The sequence below is a fragment of the Psammomys obesus genome, unplaced genomic scaffold (assembly GCF_907164565.1).
Source record: "Psammomys obesus unplaced genomic scaffold, mPsaObe1.curated_primary_1811, whole genome shotgun sequence".
Taxonomy (NCBI): Eukaryota; Metazoa; Chordata; class Mammalia; order Rodentia; family Muridae; genus Psammomys; species Psammomys obesus.
Window position 1 is genome coordinate 17,155,444 of NW_026593286.1, and position 20,562 is coordinate 17,176,005.

The 20,562-nt window shown below is 44.3% G+C and overlaps 2 protein-coding genes across 4 annotated transcripts in view; one reads left to right on the forward strand and one right to left on the reverse strand.

The window, feature by feature from the left end:
* Positions 1-7,799, forward strand: part of Usp37 (ubiquitin specific peptidase 37) — a 68,110-nt gene extending 60,311 nt beyond the window's left edge. For all 3 annotated transcript variants that reach the window (XM_055616300.1, XM_055616302.1, XM_055616301.1), the window contains exons 24-26: positions 2,249-2,318; positions 3,346-3,484; positions 3,901-7,799. In XM_055616300.1, the coding sequence (XP_055472275.1) occupies positions 2,249-2,318; positions 3,346-3,484; positions 3,901-3,988 (297 nt within the window). In that variant the 3' untranslated portion in view covers positions 3,989-7,799. The remainder of the gene's footprint in view (positions 1-2,248; positions 2,319-3,345; positions 3,485-3,900) is intronic.
* Positions 7,800-8,631: 832 nt separating this feature from the next.
* Positions 8,632-20,562, reverse strand: part of Vil1 (villin 1) — a 27,333-nt gene continuing 15,402 nt past the window's right edge. Inside the window, exons 13-20 of the mRNA XM_055616303.1 lie at positions 20,018-20,176; positions 18,945-19,124; positions 18,311-18,456; positions 18,045-18,189; positions 17,423-17,611; positions 15,046-15,114; positions 13,625-13,765; positions 8,632-9,185 (exon numbers count right to left, since the gene is read on the reverse strand). Coding sequence (XP_055472278.1) covers positions 9,072-9,185; positions 13,625-13,765; positions 15,046-15,114; positions 17,423-17,611; positions 18,045-18,189; positions 18,311-18,456; positions 18,945-19,124; positions 20,018-20,176 — 1,143 coding nt within the window. The 3' untranslated portion in view covers positions 8,632-9,071. The remainder of the gene's footprint in view (positions 9,186-13,624; positions 13,766-15,045; positions 15,115-17,422; positions 17,612-18,044; positions 18,190-18,310; positions 18,457-18,944; positions 19,125-20,017; positions 20,177-20,562) is intronic.

Consider the following 20,562-nt stretch of genomic DNA (forward strand, 5'->3'; position numbering starts at 1 on the left):
GTCAAAACAAAAAGATAGGTGCTACTATATCAACATCCTTCTCTTCTTTTTAAAATTTTGATTACATGGGATTCCACTCTTCTAGCACACAACTATTATTAGCAACTATTAATATAGTTTTTTGTCATTCCCACCTTTATATGTGCTTTATGATATTATAACCTAAGCAAATTTTTATTTTGCTTGTTAAATACTATTCGCTTGACATACTTGCTCGTGCCTATAATCTCAGCACTTGGGAGGCTGAGGCAAGAAGATCTGCTAAGAAGAGTTGAAGGCTAATATGAGCCACAGAGTAATATCCTGTGTCCAAAGGGCATCAAATCCCATTATAGGTGGTTATGGAAATTGAACTCAGGACCTCTGGAAGAACAGCCAGTGCTCTTAACCACTGAGCCATCTCTCCAGCCCCGTGTTTGTTTGTCTCTCTCTCCATCCCTCCTTTCTTCCTTCCCTCTTTCCTTTTTTAAATGAAGTCTCCTATAGCTTAGACTGACAGCCAGCTGTATAACCAAGGATGGCCTTTTGACCCTCACCTTTACCTCCTGAGTGTTGAAATCCCAGGTGTATGCCTCTGTCTGTGCTCAGTGCTGTGCTGAACCCTGGGCTTCTTGTGTGCCAGGTCAACAGTCTACTGACTGAGCCTTGTCTCCAGCCTGAGTTTTTATTTTAACTTCAAATGAACATACTACTTAGGAAATTTTTAACTAACACTGAACATTTAAGTTTCAATTTTCTCTATTTTATTTTTTGAGACAGGGTCTTGCTTTGTAGTCCAGGGTAACCTAGAATCCAGATCCTTCTCCTGAGTTCTGGAGTTATAGGCATGCTTCCCCATACAACTTCAGTTTTTGGTTATAATAAATAGTGTGTTCAGCAACTGTGTGTGATTATAGTATTCTCCACATTCTAAATTTCCTACTTAAGATAACTTCCCAAAAGAAATTACTTCATCAAAAATTATGAACTTACTAATGGCTTTTGGGAGGGTGGGGGGATTGCTTTTTCCAGACAGGGTTTCTCTGTGTAGCCCTGGCTGTCCTGGAACTCACCGGCCTCTGCCTCCCAAGTTCTGGGATTAAAGTCATGAGCCACCACTGCCCAATGCTAATGGTTTTTATTTACTTATAGCTGTATTCCTTCTTCAGGTTTAACTTTATTGTACAACCTATAGTGTATCAATTTTACTTTTCATTTTTATTTGTATTAATAATATTTTAATATGGTATTTAAAATATAGAAATCTATTCATAATTATGGCAGTAATACAGGAGCTTTCCTTTTCATTCTTTTGTTCAGTACATAACTGAACGTAACTTTATGTAGAGCTGTAGTTATTATGTATATGGATTTGGAAAACAAGCTAATATGTTGTTAATGGACATAAGTTTTCTCTTTTTTTGTTGTTTGTTTGTTTGAGACAAACAAACAAACAAACAGTTTCTCTGTGTAGCCCTGAATGTCCTGGGTGTGCTTTGTAGAGCACCAGGCTGGCTTTGAACTCACAGAGATCCACCTGCCTCTGCCTCCTGAGTGCTGACACTAAAGGCATGTGCTACCACACCGGGCTTGGACATAATTTTTCTATAAAGCTGAATAATTTAGCCAGCGGTGCAGTAGTGCATGCCTGTAATCCCAGCACTCAGGGGGACAGAGGCAGGTAGATCTCTGAGTTTGAGGCCAGCCTGTTCTACAAAAAAGTGAGTCCAGGACAGCCAAGGCTACACAGAGAAACCCTGTCAAAAAAAAAATAGGCTGAATAACATATATTATTGATCTACCACTAATCAGTCAACTCTTATTGGATATATTCTAACTTCTTATTGGATATATTCTAACTTCATTATAATGTTATAGTGAGTAGTTTAATACATAGAAAGTATACTTTTTTGAAGATTTATTTTGTGTGTGTACTTGAAGGCTGAAAGAGGGCCTCAAATTCTCTGGAGCTGGAGTTTTATAGGCAGTTGTGATGCCTATGTGGATGCTGGAAACTATACTTGGGTCCTCTTTAAGTATAGGATGCTCTTGACTGCTGAGCCATCTCTCCAGTCCCAAGTATATTTCTTTCTTTTAAATTATTTTCTTAGGATAATTCCTAGAGATAGGATTTATACATTAAGGTTTATGAACAGTTAACCTCTGAAGTTTGCTATTGAAGATTATCAATATCACCTTTGATTAATAAATTTAAATTCAGTATTTTACTTTTATTCAAATAAAAAGTTTTGTCCACTTGTGTTTTCAGACAGGAACTCTTCCTCATTCCTATCGGCTCATCAGTGTTGTCAGTCACATTGGGAGCACCTCTTCCTCAGGTAAATGGACATCATGACTTCAGCATTTGTTAACAAAGTAGTGACCATTTGCCCCAGTGTTGGTATTTGCCTGTCTCTGTTAGGTGTAGGTTGGCTACATTAGGAAAAACTTAAGAAGCTAAGGATGCAGTTGATAAAGCGCTTGCCTACTAGCATGCAGGAAGCTAGAAAGTGGGATACATACCTGTGATCCCAGCATTGATAGAACAGAGGCAGGAAGCTCAGGTGTTCAGGGCCAGTCTGGGCTACATGAGACTATATCTATAAAAAGATAAGGAAAACTTTAAAACGCTCCCTTTAATTAAACATTGTCTGTGCATTAGGGAAGTTGGTATGACTGTTTGGTTTTTCTATTCATAAATGATGATGAAAATTCCTCAGAGAAAATACATTTATTAAAAAGTTGTCTTGACCTGGGGAATTATTCAGTGGATAAAGTACTTACCTTCCAAGCATGAGGACTAGAATTTGGATTCCAGCACTACATAAAATTCCAGTGACCTGTCTGGTATCCCAGCTTCACAGGAGACAGAAGGACCTTCCCAGGGCGAGCTGGCTAGTCAGAGTAGTGAAACTAGCAAGCTCTAGGTCTAATAATACACCCAGCCATAGTAAATAAAGTGGGAAGTGACTGAGGAAGATACATACATGCCACACATGCAAAACAATAAAGTAAAAAGTTGTCTCTGATACATTACAGAAATGTACCAAACCCTTGAGAAACAGCATGGTTTAAAAACAAAAAAAAACTCAAGGCTTTGTGAACTACATAAGTGAGTTCAAGATTAGCTAATTTCTCTCTAAAGACACTCTGTCTCAGATATCCAAGAGCTGAACTGTAACTCTGTTGCAGAATATGCAAACAAAACCTATCACTTTTAATTCTCTGTACATATTTTTCAAATGAATTTTAGAAAGAAATATTGCTGATGCTGAGAATAAAGTCACTCCTTGTTTCTTTTTTTCAAACTTCTGATAGCTGAGAATGTGTTTCAAAAAACCTTATTTTTCATATTTTCTGTTTCAGGTCATTACATTAGCGATGTGTATGACATTAAAAAACAGGCATGGTTCACTTACAATGACCTGGAGGTCTCTAAAATCCAGGAGGCCGCTGTGCAGAGTGACCGAGACCGGAGCGGCTATATCTTCTTCTATATGCACAAGTAAGAGACCCAACAAATGGAAGTGACTTTCCCATACTCCCTGCGCTTTACTAGCTGATAGTTCCTTATATTCCAGAATGTTTTCTCTGTTCACTTTGTCATCTCTCAGGGATATCTGGGAACTGCACTTTGAGCAGCCTGTTCCTAGTAGAACCTATCTTATAAGTTTGTCTTCCAGTTCTGTCAGTGAGGTCTGGTCATGTGACTGGGAACTGAAGCTAACTGCTGGCTCTTCCTCATGCTCAGCTTTCAATAAGTAAACTGCTCATTTAATGAAGTTTAAATGCAAAGTAGGGTTATTCAAGCTTTATCAATATCCATTTCCTGATTTGGTTTTTGTTTTGTTTTTCCCTTGCCTGTATTCAATTCTCATTGAATTCTGACTTGGTGTTTTTGTTTTGTTTTGTTTTTTTAAGGGAGATCTTTGATGAGTTGCTGGAGACAGAAAAAAACTCTCAGGCACTTAGCATGGAAGTGGGGAAAGCTACCCGTCAGGCCTTGTGAGGCGCGAACTCCTGGGCTGGCAGCATGGACTGCGTTTCTCTCTCACTGCCTCCCACTTCACCTTTCCTCTGCCCGAAGAGAATTTGGAATTCTACTTGATGCAGGAGCAACAAATAGCTCAGGGCCAAACAAAAGACAAAATTCAGTCATGTGCAACGCTCCATGCTGTTTTATGGAAACTTTGGTCTCATCTATAGCTGATTATCCTCTTTTTCTCCTACAAGAGTGATGCTTTTTGTTTTGTTTTGTTTTTTGTTGTTGTTTTTTGGTCTTAGGAATACATGCTGTAAATATATATGTGACATACCCACACATACATATGGAATGAATGGAGCCTTAATAGGATGAGCCACCAGAAGCAGTTTGCCTGCTCACAGTGAATGCCACAGCTGTTTGGAGGAGAAATCAAAGTGTCTAAGCACATTCATCTGAGGAAGGTGTGAAGATACACATATCATTTGGCTTTTAACTTTTGTTTTTTGAGTGGCTTCACTCAAGTCCAACCTTTCATATGTTTGTTATGAGTAAAGTTCACTGGAAAGCCAGTTACACTAATAACAGTTTATTTTCCTTGCAAGAGGCATTTCTGTAGCCTGCTTTGAGTTTTATTTTTCTTTTGATTTTATGATTCTCATGCTGTTTACACGCAATTTCCAAAACAAATGAATTGTTGGTGCTTTGGAATGTTACAGTCCTATACTTGCTATTTATTATGCACTTGGCATTTTCTTCAGAGATGCCTCCACAGTGTGTTCATCATACTTTTCTAGGTTGTATTGGTGGTAAAGCTAGAAGCTTAGATTTACTTCTGTATCATTTTTTCTGTGGAATAGGCATGGCATCCAACGGATTAAAACCTCAATTTGAAAAGGTTCAAAGACAGTATCCCTTCAACCGGGACTCTTTGATAGGGATGCTTAGAGCAGAGAAGAGTGCTAGTCTTTTTGTCTCCCAGGCAATGAAAGGCAAGAGGCATGCTACTTTTTACAGTGTAAACTCTGGACCACTAAAGCCAAAGTTAAACACTGTTGCAAGGGTGAAACTAAGCAGTGATGAGAATTAGGATAGCTGCAGGAGATTCCAGGAGCTGTCAATCAAAGGTGCACAGTACATCTCTTTTTAGGTGCTTTGAGTTGAGACCAAGTGGCAGTGAATGGCAAGTTCTGCTTTAGTCACTTAGCAAGCATAACCTACCCGGTTACGCAGCTAATGAAACCATAAACAGAATTAGCCTGAGTGAATTGTCAGTTCAAGTGTCAGTAGGATTATGCAGACTTTAGCAAAATGAAGCCTGCATTTGTTTCCTTCCCTATTTTTTCTTGCTTTTATTGTTAATGGGAGGGTTGCTGCAGGTTCTGAGTTAGGTATGAAACCATATCAAATTTTCAGGGACTGATAAAACCTATCACTGAAGATGAAATATCTTTCTTGGATGATTATATTCAGAGAACTCCAGCCAGACTCTTAGAACCTAGGTTGTTCCTACATAATCACCTCTTCTAAAGGTCTGAATCGCTGAGGTGTGCCTCAGTGCATGTGTTTGACTACTGATAAACTCCGACTCCTACCATCTACCAGCACACATTATTATAGTGAATGTTCCAAAGGCACGGGTAGGGTATGCAGCAGTTTACTATAAAGAAAAATATTTGTTTTCAAAACTAACTTTAAATTGTGTTGTTTCACTTCTACTACCAGGAGCCTCATTCTGTTTTGTTTTGCTTGAAAGTGACTGGTTATCAAGTGGAGTGGTAATCGGTGATTTATTTACCATGTTCTCTCCAGTGTCTGCACTGGAGAACTTTGAGCTGGTAAAATGATTAGGAGGTTTGATGTGAGCTCTGCATTATGACATGGAGGAAAATAGAAATAATACCCTGAGCCTCTATTTCCTCCAGGGCAGCCACATTTGAGTTGCTCTCATGGCTTATATGTGTGTTGGCTTAGAAGTACACTTGATATAAAACCTGAATTGGTTTGTCTTCATGTCTTGGTTGGGACTTATTAGTTGAAAATAGGTTACTACTTACAAATTTAGGACTTGAATTTTACATTCTGTCCATACTATGGCCTTGTCAGCCTTCCCCTGCTCCCTTCATTCCTTTAATTTGCCCATTTGACTCCAAATGGCTATTTCACCTAGACTGTGTTGATGGAGGTATTGAGGTATTGGTTGTCCTAGGCTGGCTGTGTATATTTTTAAATTATGAGTAAATAATATATTCCTTTTTTTTTTTTTTTTTTTTAAACACTGTGATCGCAGAATTGGGTTATAAAGCAGTTGACATGTTGGGCTAGGAAGGGACAAATTAGATAGCAACAGAGGGTGTCAGTTCCAATCAGTTGGCATAATGACCTTCCTATGTAAAATGCCAAGTGTGTGGTTATGTTACTTTAAATGAATGAACTGGAATTTTATAGCAATTAGTACCCTATGCAATCTTTTCATCCTAGCCAAAATTTTTTGGAAGGCAAAATAAACTAAAAGGTAATTTTGTTTTTTTCCCTCTGCATTATGCAGAGTTAAAGAGCTACATGTGTATGGTGTTTATTTTAGTAGCCAAGACTATCATTTAGGCCTCTGGGGAGGCTGTACCTTTCTTTTGTAGGGATAGATGTGTATACACACACTCATAAGTTTTGTTCCAGCAGGAAGAACAAGTAAATCCATTAATTCTGTTTATATTATGATTACAAATTGTTTGCTTACCTCCTATGGTCCCGCTTAACCTAAACAGCTCAGTAGCAGACATAGCAAGTGTAGATATTTGTACATTTCAAGTGGAGTATTTACAAATAGGCTAACTCTGGGTGCAAATGTTAAACCAAACATTCTTTAATCTTCCTCCTTGATGAAGTATAAAATTCTTAGGGAAAAGTACTAATAGTTAAAACCTTAGCAAAGTAACTGAATTTTTTAGAAACTGCAACAGCCCAGTACCATATGCAGGTTACATAAAAGTGCCCCAGTAAAACAGCCATGTCCATTCCTCTGCCTGCTCTACAATAACATCTCCCTGCAAATATGTAAAAACGAAAAAACAGGTTTCTGCCCTCTAACATCTTTTTAATTCATTACCTAAAATTCTGTCTATATTGTCTTATTATCTGGAGATATATTTTATTGACAAACTCCAGTTTCTTGGCCATGGGAGTTTTGTAACAGGATTATTCTGTATGTCACCACAGTAAACTCCTTTGTGGTTTGCTTTTCTTTCATTTGTACATGATTAGTAAATTGTTTCTTTTCCACGTGTGCTATGTATCTAAGGTTTGGTGGTTTTAATTATAGGTGTTCTCATATGAATAAACAATTTAGTGACAATGGACTTAAAAGTTAAAGATAGTCCTCAGGCCTGAGAAAGATGGTGGAGGCCTCTGTCAGGATCCAGGTGTATCAAGCTAGATGCAACAGCAAAGGGCAGTTGTCCAAACTGGTCAGTTGGAACAAGAGTGGGCAAGAGCAAGACCATCATAGATACGTGCATCTGCCCTCTTGCTGCCTTTTCGTTTTTGCATTTCCTCACCACCTTCCCTGGCCTCTTGCTGGGTGTTCTTCACGCCTTGGGAAGAGAAACAGAAGTGAGGTTCCTGCACCTTGCTAATTGAGCTGCTCCCAGGTTTGCTGGCAGCTTTGGCCACATTATTTGTGAGGTGGCTTTTTTCCTTTGTGTTCAGAGTGACTTCTGGTTCTGATTATTGATGTTTGTGTGGAACAGCACTTTATCTGTGTTTTAGCAGAACTGTTCCTCTGTATCCTTTATGGTTTTTCCTTGTTTTTGTTTCCTTTTTAAATTATACAGATTTTTGTTTTTTGAGGATGTGTGAAAAACATTAAAGCCTTTATTAACCTTATGTTTGACTTATTTCTTCAAAGGGAGATGTTCCTGGGGACACTGAATAACCAGTTCTTTTAAGTGGGAATCACCTTCTACTGGCTTCTGATTGGATTTCGTGTAGCAAACTGTGTTCCTAATATCATTTGGGGTGTCTATAAAGCTTTGCAGAGGCCTCTGGGTAACAGCTTTTAAGCTCAGCGTTGGCCTTTAGCTTTCCCTTCATGGTATTCAAGTATAGAGGAGGGGTAAAATAACAGCTAACTCATTTTTTTTTTTTATTCCCTCATTATTTTATTAAACACACCTTTAATCCAAGAGACAGAGGAAAGCAGATCTGAGGTCAAGGGCCAGCCTGGTACAGAGAAAGTATCAGGTAAAGAAAAGCTTAGGTCTAGGTGTGATAGTACACGCCTTTAATCCCAAACAATGAAGGTAAAGATAGTTTGTGGAAGGAAGCACTCACGTTTGAAAGTGATGTCTAATTGAGTGTCAAAAAAAAGAAAGTGATGAATCAGATTTGACAGAATAGGATGTGCCCAAAACTTACCAGGAGAGAGGAAAGAGGAACTACTTAAAGGAGCAACACAGAGAAAGATACAGAGAAGGCAGTTTTACCAGGAGAGTTTTACAGAGAGAGGTTGAATGAGAGAACAAGCCGGGCACAGGTGAAAGCACAACAAACCAGAGAATTAGGAAATGAGAGCAGATTGCTGAAGTTAGAGGCCAAGCAGAGCAATTCAGAGGCTGAGAGAAAAGCCAGATTGAATAAATTAGTTGGGAGAGGAGTTTGAGCCAGCTCAGGGCTTAGTAAGAAAAAGAAAGGATGGTTTATTAAAAAGCAGTCTCAGAGGCTGAACACACTCTAGGCCTTAGGTTAGATTGTACAGAGGCTAGTAGCTTCCAAAACTAGGCCTGGTTTAGCAGACAGAGGCAGTAAGCCTCCAAGACAACAATTACCTCAGGAGAATAAAGGTTCCTTTCAACACTGCTGTAAGTGAAAGAAAAACCCAGATGATAATGTTTCCTGGAGTGTTTGACTGTTTCTGTAAAGAAAAAAAAAAAAAAAACTAGAACAGACTATGGGACCCATGGCATGTTTCTGAAGGAATGGGTAGATCACTGTTACAAGGAACTGTTACACTGTGGCTCACAGATACAATTGGACATTTCAACTGGTATAGGACTGGAAACAGTAATGGCAGAGCAAAGCCCTCACTGGCAGAGAGCTGCCAGAGCTATGCTTCTCAAAATAGTCCTTTTTCTTTCTTGAGGTTTTGTTGCTTCCATCGAGGCAGGGCAGAGAAGGCAGCTGGAGTCATCCCCAAGGCCTTAGTAAAATCTTCAATGGACAGGTGCTCCTAGGAGAGGACCAGAGGGCAAAGGTCACAGTCTTCCCCTGGGTTTGCTCAGGGTGAATCATACAGATGTGGCATAAGATCAAACAAATGAGGAACAAAAGCGAACAGTGTCAGGAGCCAGGAAAGGGGAGGAGGAGGAAGCAGAACATGAATAAAAGGCCGTGCAGTCAGATCTTACAATCTTGGCTTGTTTAAAGAACTTTTATTCTCTTCAGGCTCCTACTTTATAAAGTAGGAAGAGTTAAGGTGGGCTCATAACCGAGACTGGGGCTTGAACTCCTGGACCTCCTGCTTCTACCTCCCCTAGTTGCTAAGATCACAGGCATGTGCTACCAGGCATAGTTTTTATGCTGCACGGTTCAAACCTAGAGCTATATTCTTATCCCAAAATTCTTTGACATAGGGCATCAACTATATAAGTCTTGGCTGGCCGAGAAATCACATGTAGAACAGGCTGGCCTTGAAGCTTAGAGATGCTTTTTTTGCCTTCTGAGTACTGGGTTTAAAGGTGTGCACCACCATACCTGGCTAGGGGATATGTATGTGTGTATGTGTATATATTTTTGTTTTGTTTTTCTGGCCTGTAGGAGTACTCCATGCACATGGTAAACACACTCAAGCAAAACACATACATATTAAATCTCTAAAAGTAAATAATAAAAATGAATAAGTTAAAATTTAAGGGGCTGGAAGAAATGAGATGGTGGCACACTCCTGTAACTCAGAACTTGGAAGATACAGGCCAGAGAGTGCTGTGATCCAGCGCTTTCCTTCCATGTGCAAGGCTTAGTTTAAGGCTTAGTTTGTACTGAAGTAAAACTGCCCAGGGGACGTTTCTCTGACTCCCAGAGTGCCTACACTGATGAGCTTAGCAAACACTGTAGATGGGGTTTCGAGCTCAGGTGGGTGTGACAACCCAGTTCCCTTCTCTGTCATTAGACTTGCCTCCCAGGCCTGGGCATTTTCTCCTCGAGTCTTCTGGGAGCCTTCCCAGCCCCCAGGCATGGCAATATAGCACCTTGTTTTGGAATGGCGTAAATAAGAGTATCAGTGCATGGGACCAGCTGCTGGGTACCAAGTCTGTTACTGGAACCTTTTGCCCCTATTCTTGTTACAGGTGTGGCTGCTAAGACTGATTGAGCTCTGCACAAGGATCCATGGTACCCTCCTGGGCCTAGTAAATTTGACCTTTCAGCTGTGTCAAGACTGCTGGACTCTAACCCCAGCTAAATGGCAGGGACTGCCCATCCCATTGAGCTTGTATCCTGGGTCCTGCTCTTAAATTCTGCCAGCCTAGGTGGGCATGGTGGCATACACCTTTAATCCCAGCACTTGAGGAGACAGAGGCAGGTGGATCTGTAAGTTTGTAGACCAGGCTGGCCTCTAACTCAGCAATCCACCTGCGTCTGCCTCCTGAGTGCTGGAATTAAAGGCATGCACTCCTGCTCTTTTCATTTTTCTTAGATTTGTGTGTTTTGGCTGCATTTATATACCTGTACATTATTGCAGTGCCTGCAGAAATTAGAAGAGGGCATCAAGTCCCTTAGAACTGGAATTATGGGTGGTTGGCAACCATGTATGGGTGCTGTATGGGTGCTGAGAACCAAGCCTGGCTCCTATGGTGCTCCAAGCCATCTCTCCAGCCCCATGCATGATATTTGATATGGGAACTAGAAGTGGAACTCAGGTCCTCAGATTTCATAGCAAGCACTAATGGGCTGAGCCATCTTCCCTGCCCTAGATAGTGGTTTTCTTGACTGTGGAATAGACCACCATCTCATACTATAGCCCAAGTGGATTTTGAATTCACTAAGTAACCCAGGCTAGGCTCAAACCAGAAACGATCCTCCTGCCTCAGCATCCCAAGTGCTGAGGTTATAGGTGTGTATCACCATGCCCCATTGTTTTAAAATGTTTCTATATGCCAGGGGATGAAACAAGCTTCTGTCTCTACTGATAAAAATCCTAGAGCTGTGTAAGGACATAGGTGCTGCCTTGCTTTCTAGAACCTCACAAGAGAAGCCAGGGGACAATGCGTGATGGTGCCCTTTGAGGCAAAAAGCAGGAAGGACTTAAACTATACAACACAAGCTGCCTTCAAACTTGGCATGATCTTCCTGCCTCCGGCTCCTACGTATTTGAATTACAAGTGTAAGCCACCATACCCAGCTCACAATATGGTTTTCTGTGTGTGATGTATGTGTGAGTGACGGTGTGTGTGACAATCGGAGAACTACCTTGGGTGTGCGGGTCCTAATGTTCCACCTTGTTGGAGACAGGGTCTCTTATTGTTCACTGCTGTGTACACGAGGGAGTTGCCTTTCTCTGCCTCCTATCTTACTTGACATAGGAGCAATGAGACTACAGGCACTTGCTACCTGTACCCAGCTTTACATTCATCCTTAGGGATTTGAACTCAGGCCCTCATCCTGGTATGGCAAGTGTTTTACCCACTGAGCCATGTCTCTGGCCCCTCAAACTGTTTTTGACAAATTCTTGCAGCCCATGCAGGCCTGACATGGCTGTTACCTGGTAGACTGTTGTGCTGAGGAGCCCCTCGGACAGCCTGGCTACCAGAGCACCCTACAGCCTGGAAGAGACTTTAAATCAGTGCTTCTCAACCTGTGGGTCACAACCTCCTGGAGTTGACTGACCCTTTCAAAGGGGTCGTATAGATACCCTGCATATCCCATGTTTACATTACAATTCATAACTAGCAAAATTACAGTTATGAAGTAGCCATGACATAATTTTGTGGTTGGGGGGGTCACCACAGCATGAGGCGGTTGTAATATTAGAGGGTTACAGCATTAGGAAGGGTGAGAACCTCGGCTTTAAATGGGAAGAAAAAAAAAGCTCCGAGTTTAGTCTGGACCAGAGTTTTCTATCTTGGGAGTGACACAATTTTCCCCCTTCGTAGTCCTAGTCCAGTGATGTACGAATGTCACCAACTTTCCCCCCTAAACATTCAAAGCCACCACATCCTTAATGTTGTGCTTTGTTTTACAGATGGGGTTTCTCTGTGTAGCCTTGCCTGTTCTGGACTTGCTTTGTAGGCTAGGCTGGCCTCTGATTCAGAGATCCACCTGCCTCTGCCTCTCTGAGTGCTGGGATTAAAGGCGTTTGCCATGCCTAGCTGCCACCACATTCTTTAGGCCTACCCCTCCCCCCCCCTTCACCTGAGCACTGCTCTTTGCCATCCGTTAATCTATGAGCTTTTAAAAGTGGAACTCTGAGTCCCGGCATGATGGCAAAAGCCTTTCAACCCCACTTTGGGAGAGGAGACAGAAGGATTACAAGTTCAAAGTCACCCTGGGCTACATACACGTTTGAAGCTAGCCTGTGCTACATGAGACCCTGTCTCAAAAAAACAAGCAAACAAAACAACACACCAGGGGCTGGAAATAGCTCAGTGTCAAGAGTACATGCTGCTTTTGTATGTCCTCAAGGGACCCAAGTCTAATTCCCAGTAGTCTCCTCAGGCATTTCACAATCGCCTGTAGCTCCAGCTCCAGGGGCTCCAATGCCTCTAGCCTACACAGGCACCTGTGCCTATATGTACACATGTATACACACTCACACAGATAATTTAATTTTTTTTAATTAAATAACAAAAACAGAGGTCAGGCGTGGTGGCACATACCTTTAATCCCAAATCCCTGCACTCAAGAGGCAGAAGCAGATCTCTTTTAGTTCAAGGCTAGCCTGGTCTGCATAATGAGTCCCAGGATATAGACCCAGTCTCAAAAACAACAAACAAACAAAAACACAAAACCAAGGGGCTGGAGAGAGCAATGGTTAAGAGCACTGTCTGCTCTTCCAGAGCAGGGTTCAATTCCCAACAGCCACTTGGCAGCTCACAACTGTCTGTAACTATAGTTCCAGGGGATCTGATACCCTCACACAGACATGAATGCAGACAAAATATCAGTGCACATAAAATAATTTTTAAAAAAAAGCAGACTTAGTAGTGCACACCATAGGCAGAGACAGGAGAATCACCACAAATTCAAGGCCAGCGTGGTCTACATAGCAAGCTCCAGTTCAGCCAGCGCTACATAGTGAGACCCTACCTCAAACAAATAAATCTGCCCCGTCTCCTGTGCTCACTTCCCTAGGCCTCTTGCCTTCATATTGGCTGCTGTTCTTCCAAGAACTCACTTTGCTCCTATAACCAGCTTCCTGTCACCATTCAAGGAATCGACCTCTGACTCAAAAATGTTCCTCCTAACACCCTCCTGCCCCTCCCCTGCACCTCACCATGAACAGTGTAATTGCGCTTTTCTGCTCTGCAACCAGGGATAGAAGGCTGCCTGCCACGAAGGTGTTCTGTTCGCCAAGGAATTCCCAGTGCCCAGCCCACTGCAGGGCATAGCCTGAGATCAATTAAGTTTTCCAACAGTATGGCCCAGTCCTTGTCCTGCTGGGTGCCAACTCACCTCCTTCCTGCTGGGGTCCACACCCTCTGGGAGATCCTCCACCGCCTTGTTCGCCAGCTGCTCCAGGGGGAAGATGGGCAGGGGCCCAGAACTGAGATTGGTGCTGGCAGTGAACACATCCACTTTGGGGTTCATGACCTCCTAGGAAAGAAGGAAACAACTGGTTATTTCAGCAGCCACGTGGCCACATCCTTCGATGCCCTTCTCTTCACTCTAGGGTACCTTCTTCAGGAGGCCTCTCCTGGTTCTACTTTCCTGTTAGGCATACATGCATGCCTGCCTGCGCACGCACGCATTCAGTAAACACACCTCCCTGGGTTGGACCCAGAAGCTCCTGTAAGTAGCTGAGCACCCTGCATCTAACCTAAGTTAGTTGGAAAAGGAGGACTGTTTGATCAATGACTAACTTCTCCCTGGCGTCCCCTGGAATCTAATTTATCTTGGACATTTATAACCCATTCTCTCCTATCTGTTATAAAACTGTCATCTATAAGTTCACTCAACCTTAAGCCAGCTTTTCTTTTGAAACACTGCAGTGTCCACCAGAAAGGCCTAACTAAGCACCACGGTGCTCGCCTCTTGTGATAGAAGGAGGTGGGAATGCCCTTGCTGATTACCCTCATGTGCTTGAGAAGTTGCTCTCAGGTCTTGATTGTGTCTCTGAGAAGCTAGTCCTGTCTCCATCAAACCATCTAGGCCTTCCATTTAAAGCACGCAGAGCCTTGAGCTGAGGAGACGGCTCAAAGGACTTACTGTGCAAACGTAAGGACTGAAGCTTAGATTCCTGGCACACACATAAAAGCCAGGCAGGATGGTAGCCCATCTGATGGTAGCCCATGGTAGTCCAGAGGTAGAGACAAGGCATCCCAGAGGCAAGCCTGGGGTGCCTAGACTGGCTGAACTGGAGGGCTCTGGGTTTACAAGAGACCCTGTCTCAGTAAGTAAAGCAGAGAACAACCAGGGAAGACACTCAAGATTACTCTCTGACCTACACCTACACACACACACACATCATATACACATGAATGAGCAAAAATATGCATACTTCTGAGAGTCAACTCAACATGGAACCTTTAAATCTGCTACTTTTGTTTCTTGGTTCCGGCTTGTCTGTCTGTTTTGAGTCGTCTTGGTATTTCTATATAATCCTTCTGCCTCAGCCTCCCGTGTTCTGCAATTATAGCCATACACCACTATGCCAGGAAAAGAGAATCTGCATTTTAATATGCATTTACCATGAGTGATAAAAATGGAGGCCATTTCACTATGAAATGGAGAGACAGTGTTACACATCAAGGACTTCCCCAAGAAAAGGGAGGAAATGGGGTGACGTGCAAGGTGCTGATGTCTTCTACATTGTCAGCTCCCATGGCTACGATCACCTCCAGGCCATTCAGAGCTAGCCGTGCTGCCATACTTACATCAGCAATCTGGCCCCAGTCCCCAGAGTTTCCGAGCTCTGCCTTAAGGTCATCATAGGATTTGGCATTCTGCAAATAGAGTGCAAACAGATCAGACCCCATCTCAGCAGAGAAATTAAATGGCTGTTTTTGTGTGTGTGATTTTGTTTGTTTTTGTTTTCAAGACAGGATTTCTCTTTATTGCCCTGGCTGTCCTGGACTCCTCTGTAGACCAATCTGGCTTTGAACTCAGAGATCTGCCTGCCTGTCTGTCCTGAGCACTGGGATTAAAGGCATGTACCACCACGCCAGGCAATGGCTGTTTTTCTATTAAGAGTGGAAAAAAGGCTGATCTGGGACCAGGTTGGGAGATGGGCAGGAGGTGACTCAGAGTGAGCAGCTGAGCAAGGCGGTCCTAATGGCGATGGAGATCAGATGGAGAGAGTGAGGCCAAAGCAGCTAACATCAGAAAAAGACAGGGCAAGCCAGTTAACCTGTCCTTGCTCAGCTGGACAAGAGATGAGGATGTGCTTCTCTGACCCTCTGTGAGCCCTGAGCAAGTAGGCAAAGGCTGCCCTGAATGGACTCTGGGAAACTCAGGTGACCAGAGGTACTTAAGGGGTGCCCCAGCAGAGGACAGGGAAGGGAGAGATAGTTTTAGGAGACTCCTCTATACACAGCCCCAGGATCTAACACCCAGAACGGCACATCAGAGCTCCTTGAGTGAATTATGCTTCCTGAATGAATGAATGAATGAATGAATGAATGAATGAATGAGGCAGAGAAGGAAGCACAGACTCGAGGTCTGGGAAGGTCCACCTGGACTGCTGAGTTGGGGGATTGGAGTGACCGTGAGGCCCTGTGGATAAAGGTGCTTGCCTCCCAAGCATGAAGACTGGGGTTCAGATTCCCAGCTCCCACATAAAAAAGCTGAAGCAGGTGTAGCAGCTTGCCTGTATGTATCCACAGCTCCTTAGCCTCTAAGGAAGTGGGGACAGGAAACCCCAACCTGGGGGCAAGTGGAGTAGATGACCTATGAGCTCTGGGTTTGGAGGGACACTCTGCCTCAGCAGACAAAGTAGAGAATGACCAAAGAAGACACGTGATATGAACCTTGGGCCTCCACATGCATGCATGCACATATATACATGTGATTAGACATACAGGCACACATACCATAAACACGTGATGGGGGTTGGGGAGGAGACTTGCTTAATTGATCCTAAAGATGAAAGCGCCATCAACAAGGAGTCAAGAGAAAAAGAAAAAGGAAGGGAGGGAAGCAGATTTGAGGAAATTAAGCTCTCTGCCCTAAATTCATCTGTTCCGCCAATTTAAAACATCTAGAGCCGTAAGGCTGGGGTGGAGGGCGGGTAGGGGTGGGGAGCAGGTACCCCAGGAGGCCTGATGCATTGTCCACCCATAAGGAGTCCACGTGTGACCCATTTTGCTTAGAATTTAGAGCCAGGGGGAGTTCAGTTATCCTTTCAAGCAGCAGTGCCCTGGCTCAGCCCTGGCACTGAGGACTCTCCAGGGTAGCCTTGAAAAAGTTCCTATGAAAGGACTGTCCTCAGCACACGCTGTCACACGTGGCCACCTTCGGCCTCTGAGCACAACTGAGCCTTGAGTTTTATTTAACTCTAATCAATTTCCTACAGCTTTGTATAGCACAAAAACGGGGCACTGTAACTAACCCCTCACCCATGGGTGGGGGTGGAGAATGGGGGGGTCCCGGGGCTTTGTTCAGACTCTGCAAGGGTTTTGCCACTAAGCTACACCCTCAGCCATTGGGTGTTTTTGTTTTTAATTGTTATGTTTTGGTTTTTCACTATGTAGTTCAGGCTGGCCTTGAACTTGAAACCCTTCTACCTGTTTTCAAGTGCTAGGAACACAGGCATGCTGTGCCTGTAAGCCTTAGGTATTTTGTTTCCTTGGTGGGTTGTTAAGACAGGGTCTCACACCAGGAGTGGTACACACGTCTTTAATCCCAGCACTCAGGATCTCTGTGAGTTTGAGGGCAGCCTGGTCTACAAGGCTAGTCCAGGACAGCCCACAGCTACACAGAGAAACCTTGTCTCGAAAACAACAATAACAAAAACAGGGCCTTGCCTTGTAGCCCAAGGATGGTCTTAAACTTCTGATCCTCCTGCTCTACCTTCCCAAACGTTGCGATCATGTTGTACCATCATCCCTTATCACGATTGCTTCCTGCCACCCTCGCCAGGGAGCTTAATGGCCTCTCTGCAGCCTTACTTTTTATTTTAAACACTTTTACAAAGTCTCAAGGGAAGAGAAAAGGCTGATGGGAGCTGGACAGGCCTCCCGTGGAAGTGTGCCATGAAGGTGGCCGGTGGGAGGCCTGCTGAGCCATGAGGACTAGCTGGACGGGGCTACTCACACTCCACTTGAAGGGATCCCACGCCAGGAACCAGCCTGTGAAGGTGGGGGGCTCATGTCCCTGCTTCACCACAATGATAGGGGTCTCGGGATCTCGGTTTCCAGGGTGGGTCTTGAGGTATTCCTGTACAGTGGTGGCCGCAGCCTTCTTCTCTTCCTCGTTGGCATGTTTCCCTATCCAGAAGAAGACCTGTGGAGAGCCCCGCAGTTCCTCTGTCTTTCTTGTGTCATGAGCAGCACGGGCATCCCCCCCACATGCCCGCTGGCTCTGCCTTGGCTCATCCCTGATGCCCAGCTAGGAAGACTGCTCAGATAATGGCCTTGAACAAGGCCTGTTTGGGCCTTGACCGAGGTTGGTCACATGCTGTTCCTTAGATAGCTTGTGAATATGTGGCATTCCCCTGCCGCAGAGCCCAAAATGCCTGGCGACATTTCTGCTTCTGTGGAAAATGAAGATGCCATGGGGGGGACAGAGCACGTCCCTCTCTCTTTTTCCCTCTTCCTTCATAAGGGAGGAAAAATACGTACCCCAGACCTTGAAGCTTTCTACCCTAAAGCCTGTGGGGCTTCTTGATGTTAGGGAACAAGGTGGGGAAGGGTGGTCCCCAGACCGCTTGTCCTACCTGGTCCCAAACATCTAACAGGAACACATCCTCCTCCTCTAGGTCATCCTGATTGAAGTCAAAGATCTCTGTGGCCAGAAAGCGCCCAGTCTGATTAGAGCATTCGAAGAGGCGAGGCGTGATCACTTGGCTCTCCTCCTGCAGCCTGTCGGGTGGGCAGAGGGAGGTGTGGGGCAGAGAGACGAGACGTAAGAGACACAGGGACGGAAGAGTCGGGAGGTCTATGACCTGGGAGGTGGGGGCAGGAGGAGATGCTGGGACATTACCTCTTGGTGTTGGCGTAGGGTGCCTTCCCACCCAAGGCCATCCAGAAGTTGGCTGGCTCCTGCCCCTCCACCACCACTTGTTTCTCCGTCCGAGAGATAGTATCAGCAACCATCTTGGCCATCTCCCGTTCATCCCCACTACAGCCCTGGGGAAAGAGGAAGGTCAGTCATGCTAGGAAGACCATCCTTGGTGCCAGCTACCTCTTTATCCTCCTGCTACATTCGGCTGAAACTCCTGGGTCTGAGATGGTCCTTTTGGATCAGGACTCTAGGCACACCCACTAGGGAATGTTCCTTTCCTCTATCCTTAACAGTCTAAAGAAAGCAGAGATGATGGGGGACATCATCCCACTCAGAGTAAGAGAGATACAACAAGAGACACAAGGCAGGAGAGAGCTGAGACAGGGGAGTACCGGCAGATGGATGCCTCATAGAAGGGAACGAGAGATTGATTCGAACAGAGAGGCACAGAAAGACCAGAGCTGTGCAAGGGAGACTCCTGGGCTGCCACAGTCAAGCTGTAAGTGGGATCTGGTCACCCAGAAGTCTCCCATCTATCTTTGCCCTGATCTGTTCTGTGACTGAGGGGTTCCTAGGACCTACTGGAGAAGGGAGGCTATGGCCACTCACACACCTTCCCACACCACAGGTAGCAACAGGATGGAGTCTTGAGTACGAAGACATCATTGGAGTTGAGGGAACTGGCCCGGGCTAGGACCTCAAAAGCCTTGGTGTTATTGGCACTGGTTCCCCGGACCTGAAACAGCCTTGTAGAGGGCACAGGCTCCAAGTTGTTCCCCCGGGAGGTGCCTCCCTGTGGGCATAAGGAGAACGTGGAAAGACAGGGACAAGTGTGAAGGTGGCATGAATGACACAGAGAGAGCACCCAGGGAAGGAAGAGGGGGAAGAACAGCTGACCCAAAGACAGCTTTGACCTTGGCACTCTGCTGTTCAAAAGTTTCCAGTGGCTCTCCACTGCTTTTATGTGAAACCCAGGTACTCTGTTGGCCCTTAAAGGCACATGAAATTCAAAATGAAAATATAAACTGTCTTTCTGTTCTTTCTCTTTCCTTCCTAAACCCTCAGGGCAGCAATAACTCCTGAACTGTAAGACCTCATTTTACCTCTATAGAGCTTCCCCCAAATGTCTAAGGGTCCTCTGAATTCCTTCCGACTGCAAATTCTCTGCCCGTTCCCTGCTTACTGCTTTCCTGCCTCCCATCCAACTCAGCTTCCATCTGTGGCATTTAACTGCACTGTGCTCTGAGCTGGGAGTTCACTGCTTTAGACAGAGCCACATGACTGTCCCTTCCCAACAAGTGTTCTCCTGTCATGGCTCGCTTCACTTCCTGAGTTGCAAAAAAGACTGTGTGCTCAGAAGGTTCACCATAAACAGACTATTGCTTAAACAGCTGCACGAGATGTCTAGTTCATTTCATTGGGAAGGTACAGCAAATCTAGCCACCATTATCCCTCCCCACCCAAAAAAAAAATGTTTTTTTTCATGTAGCAGAGTTCAAGAAGAGTAAATAAAATTTGTACACAGTGAAGGCTGCTTCCCTTATAACTCTAAAGCAAACATGCTGGTTTCTGGCACCAATTTTATGCATGACAAGGGACCTCTCCTATGAGGAACAGGCTTTGTCCCAGCCCCATGCCCACCATACAACCCCTTTCCCATCTCCTGGATGCCATCAGCAGCTGCACCTGATAAACCACCATGCGCCCCTTGAAGATAGACATGAGGTGAGGTGGTTCTTTGCCCATTGGGACCCGGATCTGCACTGGTTCATCATTGTACTTCCGGTCCAGGATGACAGCTTGATAAGCCGAGGCTGCAATTTCATCCTGGCTGGCCTGGCTGCCCTGGGAATAAGCAAAAAGGAGGGATGAGATCCTGAGTTTGACCCTATCCCTCTGCCTCCAAAATATTACACCCCAATTTTAAACTTTTTTATTGCATTTGTTTAAGAGTTGATGTGTGTGTGTGTGTGTGTGTGTGTGTGTGTGTGTGTGTGTGTTTACATGTATAAGATGGACCGGGCATGGTGGCACACGCCTTTAATCCCAGTACTCAAGAGGCAAAGGCAGGCAGATCTCTGTGAGTTTGAGGCCACCCCAATCTACAGAGTGAATTCCAGGACAGCCAGAACTAAATAATAGACCCATTCTCAAAAGAAAAGAAAAGAAAAGAAAAGAAAAGAAAAGAAAAGAAAAGAAAAGAAAAGAAAAGAAAAGAAAAGAAAAGAAAA